The 18,163-nt window shown below is 29.1% G+C and overlaps 2 protein-coding genes across 5 annotated transcripts; one reads left to right on the forward strand and one right to left on the reverse strand.

Annotated features, from left to right (window-relative positions):
* Positions 1-72: 72 nt before the first annotated feature.
* LOC127064110 (clathrin interactor 1-like) lies at positions 73-14,537 on the forward strand. Of its 4 annotated transcripts, XR_007781597.1 has the most exons (10): positions 78-509; positions 5,107-5,186; positions 5,589-5,710; positions 5,997-6,379; positions 6,628-6,841; positions 6,960-7,467; positions 7,560-7,706; positions 11,017-11,247; positions 11,365-11,581; positions 11,670-14,537. XR_007781597.1 is itself a non-coding variant. In XM_050994686.1 (9 exons), the coding sequence occupies exons 1-9, from the start codon at positions 472-474 to the stop codon at positions 11,469-11,471; spliced, it is 1,830 nt and encodes a 609-aa protein (XP_050850643.1). In that variant the 5' UTR covers positions 78-471; the 3' UTR covers positions 11,472-14,537. The 4 variants fall into 4 exon arrangements, 3 of the variants coding, with proteins under 3 accessions (XP_050850642.1, XP_050850643.1, XP_050850644.1); XM_050994686.1 differs by having other exon boundaries at positions 11,365-14,537; XM_050994687.1 differs by having other exon boundaries at positions 11,368-14,537.
* A 1,487-nt stretch (positions 14,538-16,024) lies between these two features.
* Positions 16,025-18,106, reverse strand: LOC127064114 (nucleolar protein 56). The gene is made up of 3 exons (XM_050994698.1): positions 17,940-18,106; positions 17,127-17,698; positions 16,025-17,039 (listed from the first exon to the last, which is right to left on the reverse strand). The coding sequence occupies exons 1-3, from the start codon at positions 17,940-17,942 to the stop codon at positions 16,103-16,105; spliced, it is 1,512 nt and encodes a 503-aa protein (XP_050850655.1). The 5' UTR covers positions 17,943-18,106; the 3' UTR covers positions 16,025-16,102.
* Between the last annotated feature and the right edge of the window lie 57 nt (positions 18,107-18,163).

Consider the following 18,163-nt stretch of genomic DNA (forward strand, 5'->3'; position numbering starts at 1 on the left):
TTAATAATTCAATCTTTTGAAACGCATGAGAAATGGAAAAAAATAGTTTCATAATTTGGCGCGAGAGCGATGAACAGTATGAAGATAGCGGGGAAACGATAGACACGCGTTACACGCAGCTAAATCTGACGATTCAACGTCTAATGCGATTCGGATCTTCCTAAGAAGACGACTCTTTTGGTTCCATCTGCAATATCGAAGATTCGAAGTTGGTCGGTTGTACCGAGGAAGGACGTTGCATGTCGTACGTTGGACGATTTTCAACGTCCACCATCGATGTAAAAAACATCTGCGCTCATTGGAACGTGGAAGGGAGAACATGGCCACCGCCTGGTGACGTTCCTTCGTTTGCTGCGATATCAAATGCTGCGAAAAACATCTGGTGCACCTTATCGCTGCCGTTAACAATAATTTCACGTTCGACAATCGAACACGATATTCTTTTCTGTGAATAGTGCAACGAATGTGATAATGAACATGTGGAAAGTGCGGGAGTTTATGGATAAGGCGTAAGTTGTCGCAAGTTTTCTTTTGCACGCGATATAACCTTGCTTTTGCTTCCATTTTTATTCCCTTTTACTCTACTTTTTCTTGACTCTTTTCATTTTTATCTTCTTTCCTGTCTTCGATAAGGTATTAAGCATTTTATTCGATATTATTTCATGATCGTTAATCGTAATCTGTCGTAATTATCGTTATCCTTGATCACGTGATTCTGTAGTAAACCCACGAATATTTAGCGAATAATTGAAAAAAGACATTTAACGTGAAAATTCCATCGATCGAGAAGTATAATTTATTTTAATTTTGCGTGCCTTTTATCATGATTATTTTGACGTAGCAATATTATGGTTGATGATCAATCGTTTTACTAGCATATGTATTTGTCTTCGGTAATGTCAAATTGTATAAGTTAGTATAGACACGAACTGTAAAGTGTAACCTTGAATCAAAGAAAGATCAAATCTTTTTCATTATATTTATAATATACTTCTGATTAATCATACTTATACAATATTTTATGATAATTACAACATATCTACTTGTATAGTAAAGCTTTCTTTCGTTTATCTTCTTTTCAAGGCCATGCATACAATTAATTTCCTCCTTAAATAGTCTTGGAGCAGTAGATTCAATATGTAGTAGATACCTTTATACGTAACAGCATTGTGTATTTTAATTATTCTGTTTATTTTTTGTTATCATCTCAACTGAGTCAAGCAACTGATATGCAAAGTCAATGGTTATAAACTTATTAACGATTCCTGTTGAAGATAACAGGTATATCTGTTATTTTACAAATACTATGTCTAAGTTGAACAGAAAAAAGTAAATGTAGAAAAAGAAAGAATTTATTTGAGTGAATTCGAGGGTTTAATATTTAAACAGCTTTTTATTATAAGTTATACAAAAGAATATATTTTATATATCTATATTACTCATGTACGTTGCACTCACATAAAATAATTTTTCTGTTATTTATAACTCTACTATGCCATATACGTACATAACGAGCGATAAACACAGACGTCGCCTTGGTGGCACCTGTTTATATTATTTTATTGTTTTTATTATCAACAGTCGTTAGACAGGCGCATATAAAGCGCGTATTTTCACTCATTCATAAGAGCTGACGCTCTTCTCGAATGACCGTCGAAATGTATCCCATAGATATCTATATACACATATGTATATCTACGAAAGAGCTTAATGGTCACGATGTAACGATCTTCCTTCAACGTATTTTTACGTAACTCTCGAATGTATATTTACTTGTCACAACCTTCCGCAAATTGTATGCACGTGCTACCGTACATACCGAATTAGGTAGCGGTTCTCAATTCTTCGCTATAATCTTACACCTTTTCACGCGTTACGTTCTTTCTCAATCGATCCTACTTAATCGCTTGTTACGTAGGTAGAAAAAAATATCACCCATTCGATTACATAATATATTCTTCTTTTTACATAATTAAAGTCGACGATCCTTTAGATTCGATTATACACGCGCCGTTTATTTTTTTAACCTATCAGATAATTGACCCGCGAATGTTGAAACGTCGATATTCTATATGAACACACACACACACATTTATATATATAATATGTTAATAATTTTCTTATTTTATTTAATTTTTATAGATTAATATACGTACGTATATATGGATAGAATATTCGAGATCGATCGAATGCCAACGTCCAACTCGTTAAAATAATATTAAATTCCCGCGCTTGATTTCAAAGCCTTAACGGTCATATACATACATATGTACAATTCGTGATTCAATAAACGTTTCGTAAGGCTTCCGATCGTCGTGTTGCGTCCACACCCTTTTCGTGGTTCACAAAAGAGAATAGTTTTGTCGTTCAACGATTTTACAGTTAAAAGATCGATCTAGTAAAGGATATATTTATTACGAGTTATGGTAAACATTATAAAGAAGCGTGAAACCGTTAACAAATTTTCTCTTTATATATTCTCGATAACGCGACTCATAGCGATCGTTCAACCGTGTAATTTGCGTTGCACTCGAATAAATGTTACGTACAATTTTCGCTGTCGTTTCGTAATCTGTGTTAATAATTCGCCTTTCTCGTCATTTGATATTTATCAATAAATGTTTTACGGAAGGAACTCGAGACAACTTTCGAGAAGGGTAAACGATGTGAAATTTTATTTATTTTTCTTTTCTTCTTTTTATTGTTGCCTTTTAATATTTCCCCAACGAGTCTTTTAAGAAAGACGGCCATAATAGTAAAAAGAAAGTAATCGAAAGCGCGACTCGATCATTTCCACGACCGGAACTTGTAACGGAATCCTCTCCCTTCATTGGTAAACGAAGCGAAACGAGTGGAAGCGTAACGATAACTTCGATCGGAAGTAAAATTCAATTCTTTGTTTTTCTATCTTGAAATCGATACGTCATTTTATATGTTTTCTTTTTCTTTCTTTAATCAGATCAATTATCTTCAACTCCCTTCACTTCAGAAAGATTATTTTTACTTTCTCTTTGAAACGGTTCATTCTTTTATTGTTTGCCTTTATTTCTGTACTCTTTGTTATGAACGTTCTCTCTATATATTATACGTTTGTATATTACTAAATTTAGAAATGTATTTTACAACTCGGAACTAGAGTAAAATAATTTCAATTAAAAAGAGCTCATCAAAAATTCAAAATTGCAGCCTCCGTTGAAATTATAATAGTCTTGTAATATATTCTCTCTCTCTCTCTCTCTCTCTCTCTCTCTCTCTCTCTCTCTCTCTCTCTTTATTTTATGTAAACTCGAAAAAATGAGATTTCAGAAACGAAAAGTTCACTTAGTAACATTTATTAAAAGTTTTTGAAATGTTGACCTCAAAATGGCTGTGCAACCATTTTGAAAAGAACCTACATATCTACATATTGTAAATGTTTGATATTTACAACAAATAACGGACAATCTTTTAATATTTAACTGAACAAAATTAAAATTCAATTTTTATAATGTTCAAAGTCGAGGGAAAGGACAAAACACACACATATACACACACATGCGATATTTATCTCGTTTTCTCGTGGATCTTCCTCTACCTTGAAATAATTGCATCTAGATCTTCTTATCGTAGGAAAAGAAAGCTTGCGGGCTCTATTAGTTGTAAAACTTGCTTTGAATCGTCGAGCATACGTACTTACGTTGCGCAATCAACAGGTGCCTATGTGAGCACGATCTTAACTCCTTTAAGTACTCGCCGCTAGCCTGTCAAACTGCTTGTATCGAGAGCGAGAGAGAGAGAGAGAGAGAGAGAGAGAGAGAGAGAGAGAGAGAGAGAGAAAGAGAAAGAAACACGCATACCACAGAATAAAATCTAAGATCCTGTTTAGACTTAAAAAGCTCGTGAATATCTCTTTTTTTAATGACATTTAAAAAATGCAAATAAAAATGTCGCTTTGATGAAAATAAAATAAGCAAAGAATTTTATAAATTAATCGAATCTAAATTTAAGGAATATTTTAAATGAATATTGTGAAACATAATTATAATCGCAAAGACGAATAAAAATAGTGATGATACATAAATATTTCTTGCGAATGTAACTGTCATAAAAGGCAAAAATTAGTTTACAATTTTTTTTTTCTCGTTTCGTCACTAGTATCACGAGTTTTAGTTCGTGCAAAATTGTCCGGATATTTTATGCGATTATTTGCGGTTAAGACAAATATCCTCAGTGAAGAAAGTTTTCGCACGATCGAACGTTCAAGGCATGCGATTATCCAGGTTAAATTTTTTGGATGAGAAAGAAACGATCGATTTCTTCGTTGGTTGTACCTCTGTATATATGTACTTACATATGTGATACACCTTGAACGTTTATCAGAGACATATCTGAGCTAATTGACCTATATTTGTATATATACACGCAATTGATATATCGGTTTTTAAGCTCCGTGATCTCAGAGCCCAAGGTTGCCTCTTCTATACTTTCTTCTCTCTCTCTCTCTCTCTCTCTCTCTCTCTCTCTCTCTCTCTCTCCCTCTCCCTCTCTTTTTCTCTCTATCTCTTATTTTTTTTATAGCTGCATGCTTAGAATGCATTAAAAGAATAAATAACCGTGCGATGCTCTTCCTACGCAAATTATAGCATCGAATTAGCAACTGCGCAATCTTACGATTGCTATTTAACATATAAAAGATAATCGATAAAATTCATAAATTTATTTAACTCTTTTTTAGTTTAATCGAATCTAATAAAAAATTAGAAAATATTTATTAACGAAGGAATCAGAAGAATAGAAAGTCCTAATTACCTACATAATTACGTATTATAATTATAACAGATAGAAATTATTTAAATAATAAAAAATAATTTTTTTAAATATTTTACTTAATGTTAAAGGATTTAATAAATCTAATCTGAAAAGAAATTAAGATGACAAATTCTCAAGTACGTCTCTTATTAAATGAACCAAATACGTGCCGTCATTGAACTCGATTCGTTAGACCTTAATCGTGACGATGAAGTTATTGAGAATAGTCCCTTGCTTTATTTTATTTTATTTTTTTTTTCTTTTTTACGAAAAGGAAAAAGAAAATACAAATACAAATCAAATTTATCTTTTTCTCAGGACTAATGTGGTAATGAACTATACCGAAACCGAAGCCAAAGTACGAGAAGCAACAAACGATGACGCATGGGGACCTACTGGTATGAAATAATATTCATTATCATCGTTGTTGTTATTTCAAAGTATAGAATATTTAAAATCGGTAGTATTAATTTTTAACAAATTTTTTTTCTTTTTTTGTTTTTTTTATTTATTGAAAATTTATATTATCGTACGTAACACCGTCGTACATGAATATACACTTTGGTATTTTCTTTAAAAAAGAAAAGTAAATAAATAAATAAATAAATATACATTAAAAATATTTATATAAAAAAAAGCGACAAGAAAGTTAGAAATTAACATATTTTTACGAAGGAACTAATGTCTGATGATTTATGAACGGCAATGTAAAATTTTCGAAGACATAAAATATACCGTGTTTGCACGAGTGTCTTTTACTTTAAGGACACACTGAAATTAAGTTCATCGTATTACTTCAGGTGCAATGATGCAAGAACTGGCTCAGGCAACATTCACATACGAACAATTCCCCGATGTAATGTCCATGTTGTGGAAAAGGATGTTGCAAGAAAATAAACGAAATTGGCGTCGAACATACAAGGTATATGTGCATGACGCGTGGGTCTGTGTGTATGCGTGATTGTCTGTGTGTGTGCGTACTTGCGTGCATGTCTATCTTTGCAATAAATTCTTTGCGAAAGATAATTCGGAATTCCATCATTGAGCATGAAAAAACAACTTTCTTAAATAATATAACAATTTAAGAACCATTAAAATCAATAATTATGACGTTTATCATTGATAATAAAAAATATGAAATTTATAAAATTTCATTTATTTTCGTTACTATAGTCGTCTTATTTTTTTTTTTTTTTTTACATTTACAGTCCTTACTTCTCTTGAATTATTTGGTACGTAATGGATCCGAACGAGTCGTAACATCCTCCAGAGAACATATCTACGATTTACGATCATTAGAGAACTACACTTGCATCGATGAATTTGGAAAGGATCAAGGAATAAACATCAGGCATAAAGTTCGAGAGTTAATCGATTTCATTCAGGATGATGACAAATTAAAGGAAGAACGTAAGAAAGCGAAGAAAAACAAAGATAAATATGTTGGCTTATCGAGCGAGGCAATGGGTATGAGATTTGGGGGTGGAGATAGGTGGACGGAAAGTCCTAAATGGAACAAGTCTAGCACAGATAATTACAATGATTGGGATAGAGATAATCGTGGAAAAGGTTTTGAAGATGCGAACAATAGGTAATCTAGATTGCTTGTTAACGTACGAGCTAATGATTATGAAGGTGATGTTCAAATCATATATATTATTAATTTATATTGAAATGATCAGAATTGATAAAAAAAAAAAAAAGCGAAAGGAACGATTAAAAATACTATTTATTTTTTATATTTTATATTTGAACTCTCATAATCATCGATATATGTTTAAGAATTTTCAGATAATTTTTTATACTTTTTTGTAATTCTATACTCTGTGTAAATAATAGCGACGATGGCGAAAGGGAAGACTCGGACAATGACACACATCCTAGTCCAAAAAGAGGCAATAGGGAATATAGGGACACGATGGAAAGTATAGATCGAATTGGTAAAACCATTCCGGGATCCATATCCTCGGTGAATGCATCACCTGCACGAATAACGCGCAGTCTCAAAAAAGTTGATTTAGGCGCAGCAGCGAATTATGGAAAAGAGCAGTCCGTTAGTATATCTATATTTCGAATAAAATCAACCTTATAAATATAGCTCGTATTTCTTGATAAATATGTCGTAAATTATGATCAATTGAATTTATGAATTTGTAATTACATTTTTTCAGAATGCATTCTCTTCTCCTGCTAATCATCAGAAGAATAAGAATGACATTTTAAATGACATCTTTGATTCTCAAAATGATAATAATACAAAGTCTACCATCGACGACGATGATTTCAATCCAAGAGGAAATCATTCGCAACCTGCTAATCTTGATTTTGGCGATTTTGCCAGTGCATTCGGTAGTCCTACAGTTAAAATGAAAGAAAACGATGAATTTGCTGATTTTACATCGGCTTTTAGTTCTGGTGTTACTTCTCCTAATAATTCATCTGTTCAATCGCATGCATCGCAAAATCAGTTATCTTTTATGGGAACCACGATACCAAACACTAGCAATACAATGACAAATAATCTAAATAATACTATGATTTCTAATGCTTCAGCAACTGCTTTTAAAATGATAAATCCAAATAGTATTCAAACACAAAAAAATAATGTTGGTAATAATTTGTTCGATTCTTTGCAATCACAAGCACCCAATAACGAAGCAATATTGAACAATAATACAGGTAGACCATTGTATTAAAGTATAATCGTAATTATTTAATGAGTTAACTGTTAAATATGAGTTCTTTCTTTAATCTTTATATCTTTCTTCTAGTATCCTCAAATACTGATTTATTGTCAGATCTTGGGAATTTCAATTCTTTGTCAATCGGATCAGGGGATAAAAGAGAAAATAATACCAACAACTCTAACTTGTTCAATACCTCCTCTACTCCTGCTGTTTTGGGCGATTTTGGAATAGGTAAAAAACTTTTACAATTTTTATTTTTGCTTATTCTTGATAACACTAGTTATAATAATACATTAGATTAGTAATAATTAATTTATAGTAATCTCTATAACTCTTACAACAGAAAGCATGCATGTTCGTTAGACAAATTCATCTTGCCACAATTTTAACTAAGTATTTGATGGTAACATAATGCCCCCAAGAAAGACTTTCCTTACAGCATGCAGACAAGAAGATAACATCAAGTTGACAGAGAAACATTCAGAAAATGCTGCTAATCGTCTTTTGGAATCGCTATGTTCTATGGACAGCATTAAATCTCAGAGTAGTCTGGAAAAGTTAAAGATACAAATTTCGGATTATAACATATTTTTACCTGGTCCACTTACTCATCAAAAATACATTGGTCTAGATTTTGATGCGTTTCTTGATCCTATGTTACATGGAAGAATTTTAGAAGAAATTATTGATAAATTTGACCATAATTGGCCGTTGCAAGAAAGTAATTTAGATCCAGTAATTAAACAATTAATGATCATCGATGGTATATCATTAGAGATATTATACGAAACACTCGTGGTATTAACTCAAGCCTTAAAGCAATCTACTGACGACAGAAAAATATATATAATTTCTATAATTTTGGAAGAGCTGATAAAAAGTGATGCTTTATTTTCCGCAATAGTAAATGCATGTAAATATCGACAAGAGTCGGCAATAAAACAAGATGAATTGGAACAAACCTGGAAAAATACAATACAGCTATTAGTTTCTTTACCAAATCGAGTTGCTAATAAATTAAAAAATAAAACATTGGATATCTTTCTCCCACAAATGTATACAAAAATTATTAGCTTTCATATTGCTCGTGGATTGTCCTTCGTTCATGACTGTATGCAAAAATGCGGCATTCAAATAAATTTCAACATATTTTCAATGATAATTAGTAAAATGGCAATTGCAATAAACTCGACAAACTTGAATTGCTTAATTAACATTTTGTCAACATGGTGTTATGAAGATGACAATAGAAGAAATTTAATACAGAATATACTCAGAGAATTAGATCGAGCAGCCATTGAACCATTAGTTGTACTATTTTTAAAACATTGTGATATCAAAGATGGAGTATACTGGATTTTTGGAGACTTAATAGAAGTATCAAATTGGATGTATACATTAACAACAAAGATTCCATTTATGTCTTACTATGAGGATGAAAGAGAGAATTTTATTATTAATTTTATAATATACTTATCACAATTTTCAAAAGAAAAACGTATTCTAATAGACTTGTTAATTAAACTCTTAGATGTGTGGGGTGATAAAAGTGCATTAAATCATACTTCTATGGAACAACATAAATACATTACAAAATTGATTATTCTTGCCATAACAGTAGTAAAAAATAATATGAGAGCTAACGACAAAGAAATCTGCCGAAAATTAATATTTTTTGGAATATCAACACATTTGGAAAGTACACATATTATCCTGAGGGCGATAGGTATGCGTACTGGAGAAATTGTTATGAAAGCCCTATCAGAATCAGATAATAGTCCAAAACTGGAATTTCATTATGATAATATGGGTGCAGAAAGTATAGAATTAGTAAAATCATTTGATATGCTAATAGAAAAAATACGAACATTAGATTTAAAACAATCTTACCAAAATGAAGAAAATTTATCTTCTGATAATATAATTTTCAATTCACTGGGTGACAAGAAAGTTTTTGATTTGGGTGTAGAATGTAATATATTATCGTTGAAAAAAGTAGAACAACTTAAGGGAAATGAAGAAAATATAACTGAAAAAGAAAAAGATTCATTAAATGTTTTTCGTAAAAATATCGAAGATAAACCACTTATAGACAAAGAGAATATCGAGGAACAATCGGAATTGGATAGTGATGATGATTTAATCCCTTATGATATATCTAATGATACCAAATTATCTGAAAGATTAAGACCTAGATATTTGCGAGATCTACGTGACAATTTAACAGATGAACGAAAAACAACGAATGCCGAAGTTTTTGCTGAGTCACTAGAAGTATCTGAGGAATTAATTTTATCTCAATTACCTAATGATGATGTATCATTTGGTATAGAATTATTGGTAATTCTTGTAACCCTCACAGAATCTTCTTATGTAGAAGATTTTGAATTATTAATTTTTAAATCCTGCGTAGCCATAGTAACCGTATATCCTAAAGAATCAGCGGAATATTTGTGTCGAGAATTTTATAGTGAAACATGTAAATATTCCACGAGCCAACGTTTACTTTTCTTGGACATATTAGCGGAATCAGCTAGACGATTATCCAAAATCAATGTATCAAATGATGAATCTAATAACAAAGAGATTGCACGTACTATAAAAATACCTACTAAAGGAATATCACTTCTTATTGATACTGATAAAAAATGCGATATTTTGTATAGTGATGATTTTGATGATTTTCAAAATACACATACTGGATCTATAAATTGGAGAGAAATAGTTGATAAAAGAATTGAATCAAATACAAGGAGATTTGCCCATAATGCAAAACCTACAAATATGTCAGCCAACAAATTTGGAAACGTCGCATCATCTTTCTTTTTTCCTCTTTTGTATGGTTATGGAAAGCAAGGGAATTGTTTATATATTGGATTAGAATCATATTCTGATCAAAGAAATTCTTTATTAATACGATTTCTTAAAACATTATCTACTATAATGGTAGCAGCACAAAATTGTTTAATTGCATCAAAGATGGGGAAGGAAATATTAGAATTAACATGGACCTTAAGATATCATGAACAAGCAAAAGTAAGACTAGCTGTGATAGAGAATGTTGCAGCAGTTATTGTTGCAGTACCTAAAGAAAGTATAATAAATGAATTATTTGAACCTCTTATGGAAGTAAGGCTTTGGCTTTTAAATTTAACACAAAATGTGATTAATGGAGAACATGATAAAGACTGTAGAACGTTAGCTAGAAATGTATTATCACTGATTGACTCCATCATCGGTTCAACATTTAGCAACACTTAAGTCCTGATAGTATATAAGCATTTAACTCATCTCATTCATCTGCTATAGATCTGTATAAAAAATATCAGAAGATATAAAACACTTAAAGATTGTACTATAAGTTTTTAAATATACTTCTTCTATGACTTAACATCGTGTATACATTACATTATCCATGCTCGAAAATTTATTTATATAATATATCAATATATGAAGTATTTATCATATATGCATAAGTGTAGTATTATTTATTAATACTAAAGGGAATTAATAGCATGTGTATATTACATGTTGCATTTAGGAACAATTGGACTATCATCTGTTACAAATCTACTCACACCTTCATCTGTTAATGCCAAGAATCCAGCACCAAATAATATGTCTTCCTCGCAAATTGGCTCAACATGGGCTGGCTCAGGATTGAATATAGATCTTGATAATATAATGGGTAGTAAATCAAAACAATCTGGACCAGCACCAACTATGAATCAACTTGCTAGTACTAGCCCACAGCATCAAATTAAACCTGCAGGTGAGTTTGAATCTGTATAAATTCTTCATAGCTTTATTAAAATAATTTAAATTCATTGAAAAATATTTATAGATTATTATAATGCTAATATGAATTTGTAAAAATTAATTGTTTCAGTAGCACCAACAGTAGGATATACATCACCTATGATTCAATCCCAAACACAACAACAACAACAACAACAACAACAAGCAAATTCAGTATTCTTTTCTGCGTTTCAATGAGACGCATTAAATAATTTTAATTAGACAACAATAAAATTTTTAAATATGCATATATAAAAACCTGTAATTATGACAGTCAGTACTTGGAAGAGACGATCTATTTATTTAATGTAATTGAAAAAGAACTTTCTATTTTCTTGACAAAATGTAGTCTCTAGTGTATACAGGATTTACTTCAATCTGTTCTCCATAATTCAGGTCAATATTGTTGTCGGAAGCGGAATGGTGAATTAATTGTGTATCGTGGAGTAATGTGTTCATGAACAATCCAAATAAGAATGAACATCACAAATCTCTGTAAGCTGAGTGCTACTAAATACAAAACTATTATTTACTGAAAGATTTGTCAGTATATAGAATAAGTATTGCAATAATATATGAATAATATGCTCGTCATAAGAAATACGAGTTTGATGATTCAGCAGGACATAAGGTTTTTTAATCATTAAAAAATTAAGAGGTGAGATTTTGTTTACATATATACTTGAAGGCAGCTTCATATAATATATATTAGCATAATTACAAGTGTTTACTCATTATAATGAGGTAGAGTAACATGGATTGCATGGGAGCAAGTCAGGAAAGGATTTGTGTTAAATTTTTATATATAATATAAATCGGAATTTTTCAAAGAAAATTCAGCCTTATATGTACAGTAACGATTTATGGAAAGTTCGAAGGAAAGTGTAATATTTCTCTATGAAGAAAATTCATCTGCTAACAATGTCATTAGCAGTCAAAAGAAATGTATGAATGCCCCTTCAAAAATTAATAAAAAATGACATGATAGTAAGAATAGAAATTGCATTTACTGTAGTTAAAAAACCGTATCAAAAATGTATCGATTTTATATTCCTTATGATTATATTTGTGTACACAAAAGATAGAAATTGCTGTAGTACGACATACTATGTCAACAGTGCGTGCTTCCCTAACAATAACTTTTCAGTGAATATAAATTTTTAAATTTTGTATTTTAAAATGCTAAACATATGAGTATAGAAAATTATGGAGTCTGATTGTTCAAGTTTCACTAGCTAATTTATTAATCAAAAGGAGGCACAAAAAAATACCTGTATTATGTCTTATTTTAAGTTTTTTAATCACTGCAGATATTATACAATATCATGCACATATAATTACAATTTATTGTATATCAATATATATCTACTTAAGTACATTGCAATCAATTTGAAAAGTGTTTGTAAGATAGTAACACAAATTTAATTTGTTTAGTTATACAGTATCATTACTAAAAGAATGCATATCTTTTAAAATAATTGTGTATCATATGTATCTAATATATATGATACATGTGCATATAATTATATATGGACTAGCTAAGCAATGAAGATAATTATTAGTAATTAAATTGTTAAGTTTATAAGTGAAAAAAATGTCTAAGTATATTATATTTCAATTATAAATAATTCAACTTATTTTTGTTGCTAAATTCTAAAATTTTTATAGTAATTTGTTCAAGAAAAAGACTATGTTAATAATAATAAAAGAATTTGTTAATAACATCATATTTGCGAAAATTTATATAAGTTTCATGCTTTTATTTTGCATGTTATAATTGACTTGTAAAAAGACTTGTAAAAAAACAAACATTATTGAACAAACATTAATACAGTAAATGTTTCCACTACTTTGGTTCATAAATCTATATGAAATGAGACAGCTGAACTTAACAGAAAACTTTAGATTTTACAATAATTTGATCATCACATCAGTGATACATTTGTACTCAATTTAAATATTTGTTTCTTATACATTCAGTATAGTAAATATACTGATGACTGTTGAATGCTAAGAATGTGAATGCATGTTTATTCAATTTATAAATATATCCGGTTCGCTTGTTTGTTGAATTTTTTAATGAATGATTATAAATAATTTGATATAAATTACACATTGTATCATAAAATTTTGTTACATGAATATCGTCAGTAATTTTATTTCAAATTATTAAATGTAAAATAAATTGTTGAATAAGTTAATTTATTCAATAATTGTAATGTATGAAGAGAAAATTATTGAGATATCCAAGTTGATTTTATGTAATATTATAAACCTCGAAGATATTTTACACAGATTTTTACACAATCAGAGACTGAATGCTGTAAAGGAAGTACATCGAAGTTGCCCTTTACATTTTCCATTATTTGAGCATTTTATATAAAGTAATACGAATAATGCAAAGGGGTATATATTTTTAAAGTGTTACGATAGAAAATATATATTGTACAAATATAAATGATTATAAATATTATAAATATAAAAACTTCATGCAAAGATTAGAACAGGCACAAATGTATTGTAGAATTTCAGAGGCCTTTTTAGAGAGTCAAACTAGATTAAAGCTAAAATCAGATTATTAGTAAATAATTATAATTTTTTTATATATATATGTTAGAATGGGAATGTACAGCTGTCATCTATTCCAATAAATAACAAATCTAATAAAATGTAAAACTCAAGTTAAATGTAAAATTATATAGGTAGGATATTGAATGTCATAGTTTTTACTTTGTTTAAGTATATACCAAATCATTGCGCTTTCATTCTAAGCAATAGCTTGTTAATTATATGCACTGCAAATGTACTTATTACAAACCAGTAATTTCATGCATATGATCTAACAGCTTTGAAATCTATATTTTCTTACAAACATATAGTGCATGTCACAGTTCGAAAAATATAATTTCAAATTTAGTAATTTATATCTCATTGTAATAAATATTTGGAAAAATCATACTAGTACATATCAACATTTAAATGGATATTTTTAAAATTATGCACTAGAATAAATATATGTATAACTTTCAATGCAGCAATATGGCATGGTTTTACTTGTATCATTCCTTTTTATAGTAATTCCGAATAGTAATGTTATTTGTAACATACAAATGCATTTGATAACAAATGAATAATTTAGGCATTTTTGACTGAATTTTATTTAGTATAGATCCTATAATTGTAACTTGATTCAGGTATTTACATATACATCACAATTTTATCATTATTAAATGCTCACTGGTGCTGGTGTTAATATAAAAATTATTTAATGTTTTATTTTTTTCCATAATACCACTATCTTCCTTATTTGTATGAAATATTGCTTGAATTGACTGCTTTTTTATTCACCAGATTAAATGTAAAATGTAAATCTTATATACATCAAGAAATAAACTTATACAAATGTATAATTAAATAGGGATATTACATAGTTTTTATAATATATTTCAACTGTTCATTTAAGGAAGTTATATCTGTAAATTTATTAGAAGGACATCTTGAATTGTGGAATTTGGGTATAGGAAAAAGATCAAAAATTTATACCAGATAATTTGACTAAAAAAAGGTATATTTCATAATTTGTAGAAAATTGTAGTGTAATGTAAAAATTATGTAGTTATTGATAAAAACAGATATGGAAACGAATTATATTTATCAGTACTAGGTTCTATTCATATTTTTTTATACACATATGTATTTCTTTGTCATATGGGTGTATGTGTGTGTATATATATATATATATATATATATGTATATATGTATATATATAGATTTATATATATATATATAGATTTAAATCATGATACAATATAAAATATATTTAAAATAGGTAATTTTTATACATCATATTATACTTAGCGCCTTCTTTTATAAACTATAGGATTCTTAATGAAATAAGGTAAGCATATAAATAAAAAAATTTTACACAATATTACATATAATATATATAAAAAAAAGTTCTGTTTTTATTCATCACTTATAATTTTGAATTCTGGGGAAAAAAAAATAAAATTATAATGATCTATATAACAAATTTCCTAATGGAGAAATTCACAACACATATTATTAAAGATAAGTGGTGATTGACCTCAAAATACGATATAAATATGAATCTAATAGTATAGCATTTTTCAACGAAATAAAACAGAAAATATTAGAAGAGCAAAACTTATTTGGAAAAAACATTTCCTACATAATTTTAAAATTCTTGCAGAATTTTATGAGTAGTGGTGTAAAGTAAAAATAATTTTATTCTGTTGCAAAAAGTTTATGAGGTAAAAAGATCAACTTTGTGTTTTTTTTAAATAAAATGTTATTTATTTATAAATCCTCGACTCTTGAGAACGTTTACTTATTTATTATTATATTGTAAGAGTCAAAGATATGTTTTATTACGTTTAACAATTCAAAATTAGTGTTATAGATCGTTAAATTTTTCTTTAAAACAGCTATTACTTATAAATAAATAAGATATAACATTCCATTTAAAAAACAAAGTTGATTTTTTTATCTTTTGGAATGAAACCATCTTTACTATACACTGCCTCCATAAAACTTGAATTTTTGTAGAAAATATGTTTTCGTTATTTTTATTACAACAGAAATATTTTAGATGATAAATTCAGACAACACATTTTGTATAAGTTTAGAGGATTTAATTCTTGTCATATGTAGGATAATTCTATCAACTTTGTTTCTGAAGAAAATATGTATGTAGAAAACATCGTTGAAACTTTATAAAATTCTGTAAGTTGAATATGCCACTTCTTTTAATGTGTGTGAGATAATATAGATATAGCAATAATACAAATAGTAAAATTTAATATCATTTATGACATTTCCATACTATCACCTATACTTTTAGACTTTTTCTTTTTCTTTTTCTTTTTTAAAGGTTCTTCATTCTCCTGAACAAGTTCTTCTTTTTCTCCATTCTCATGAATACCATTAGTAGTAGTATTACCATTTTGTAATTCTTCTTGTTTTCTTTTCTTATTTTTCTTCTTTTTCTTCTTTTGTGATTCTATTTCCAGATTAGCTATTACATGTTGAGCTTCTTCTAATGCCTCCTGCATCACGTCTATATTCTTTTTAGGTATTTCACCTGTTTCATAGAACTTCAAACGATCTTCCACTTGTTGTCGTAATTTTTCACCAAAAATATTTGTTGGTGTTTCAGCAAAACAATCTATTCTTGATGCAATAGAGCATTTATTGGCCAAATACCTGGAGATTCTTCCTTTGTTTTTAGTACCAGCACGACCAATAAATGTAGAATGGAATAGTAATCCATATTTAGGTGTATTACCTTTTGTCTTTAATGCTCTAAATAATGCTTTTTCTGCTCCTAATATCTGAACTGTAGATGCAGGATACTTTGCTAAATTGGTTAATGATCCAGCATGAGCTATTAATCTAGCTCCTACTTGATCCCCTATAAGAGTAGCTAAATTTGGTGCAATACCAGCCATTTTAGATTTTAAATACTCAGCCAATTGTTTTCGATAATCTGCCAATCCTATTACACGTCTAGCAAACATCTCAATATTAAGAAGATCCACAGGACTGATGTCCATGCCCATAGATGATTTAGAAGCATCTATAATTGCTTGAGCTTTTGCACTGTCCATAACAATTTCTTCCAATGCTTCTAATTTTTCTTCTGTTAATTCTTTTCTATTTTTAATTAGTTGTGTCACTTTGGCATACATATAATTTTCAGGAACAATCTTTACTAATTCTGGGAAATGATAACTATACCATTCACTAAAACAAAATAAATATTTTATTATATAAGTTTTTAAAGAATATAAAATATATCAAATATTATCTTAAAAGTCATTATCAACTTACCGTATACGCATACTAAATGTATTTATGTCTTTGTCCAATTGATCCAGTAAAGCTATACCTTGTATAATCATATTATCCACACGATTAACATTAAATTTAACTTTTGCTCTTGAATAACTATGACCAAGTCCAAGCTGAGCTACTGCAGAACTTTTGGCAGTAAAACCTTTAACTAAATTATGAAAGTGAAATCTTACTCCTCTGATAACTTCAGGTATAGCACCTGTATGGTCACATTTTATATCCAATATCTCTGTGATACTGGCACCTAATTTAGGATCTGATACACCAAGAATAATTTTCTTTTTCTGGTCAGGTTTAGGTAAAATAGAATCCAAAAACAATTGTAGGTCTTCCGGTACAATGCCTTCTGAGATACTGTTGACATTCTCTAATGCTGCTAAAGCAGTTTTAAAAGGTGAAAATCCAATAAGTTTTACCACGGTATTGAATCTTGATAAATCTGTTACTGATGCTTCAACTTGAGGTAATAACATTCCTACTTCTTCGAACTCTTTAACACCGAATACGGCATAGCCAGCTGCATGCTCATATAAAACATAAAGTTGTGTCTGGAAAAGAAATGTTTGAGTTACAAAAATTAAAGTAAAATGTAAATTATCTTACATTTATATATCTTTATATCTAACATTATTTTTATATCAATAAGCGGAAAAAATGTTTATTTCTTACTTTGCAATTGATGGCAACAAATAACTTTTATAAAAAAATATTTACAATATATCATTACATTTTATTATATTTATATGTATGTATTTGTTAACAATAGAACACAAAAATGATACCACTTACCATATTTTACACTTTGTATATTCCATTCACTGTAATAAAATATATAATATACAAGTAGATATCAACTAATATAATTAAGATATAACCATGTGCACCGGAAATAGTGCTTACTACATATCAAATTCCGCAGAAAGATGGTTGATATCAAACATCCTGTACTGTAACTCTTATGACTTTAGTTGTATATACACACTAGTTTAGGAACCAATAATAATAACCCAAAA

This window comes from Vespula vulgaris, chromosome 5, assembly GCF_905475345.1.
Source record: "Vespula vulgaris chromosome 5, iyVesVulg1.1, whole genome shotgun sequence".
Lineage (NCBI taxonomy): Eukaryota > Metazoa > Arthropoda > Insecta > Hymenoptera > Vespidae > Vespula > Vespula vulgaris.

Bases quoted from the DNA above. Each gene is read 5' to 3' on its own strand.
- LOC127064110 (XM_050994685.1), top strand. From the start codon at position 472: ATGAACATGTGGAAAGTGCGGGAGTTTATGGATAAGGC. The intron at 510-5,106 runs GTAAGTTGTCGC...TCTTTTTCTCAG, and splicing joins CGGGAGTTTATGGATAAGGC to GACTAATGTGGTAATGAACT. The intron at 5,711-5,996 runs GTATATGTGCAT...TTACATTTACAG, and splicing joins ATTGGCGTCGAACATACAAG to TCCTTACTTCTCTTGAATTA.
- LOC127064114 (XM_050994698.1), bottom strand. The intron at 17,040-17,126 runs GTAAGTTGATAA...ATTTTGTTTTAG, and splicing joins ACATTTAGTATGCGTATACG to TGAATGGTATAGTTATCATT.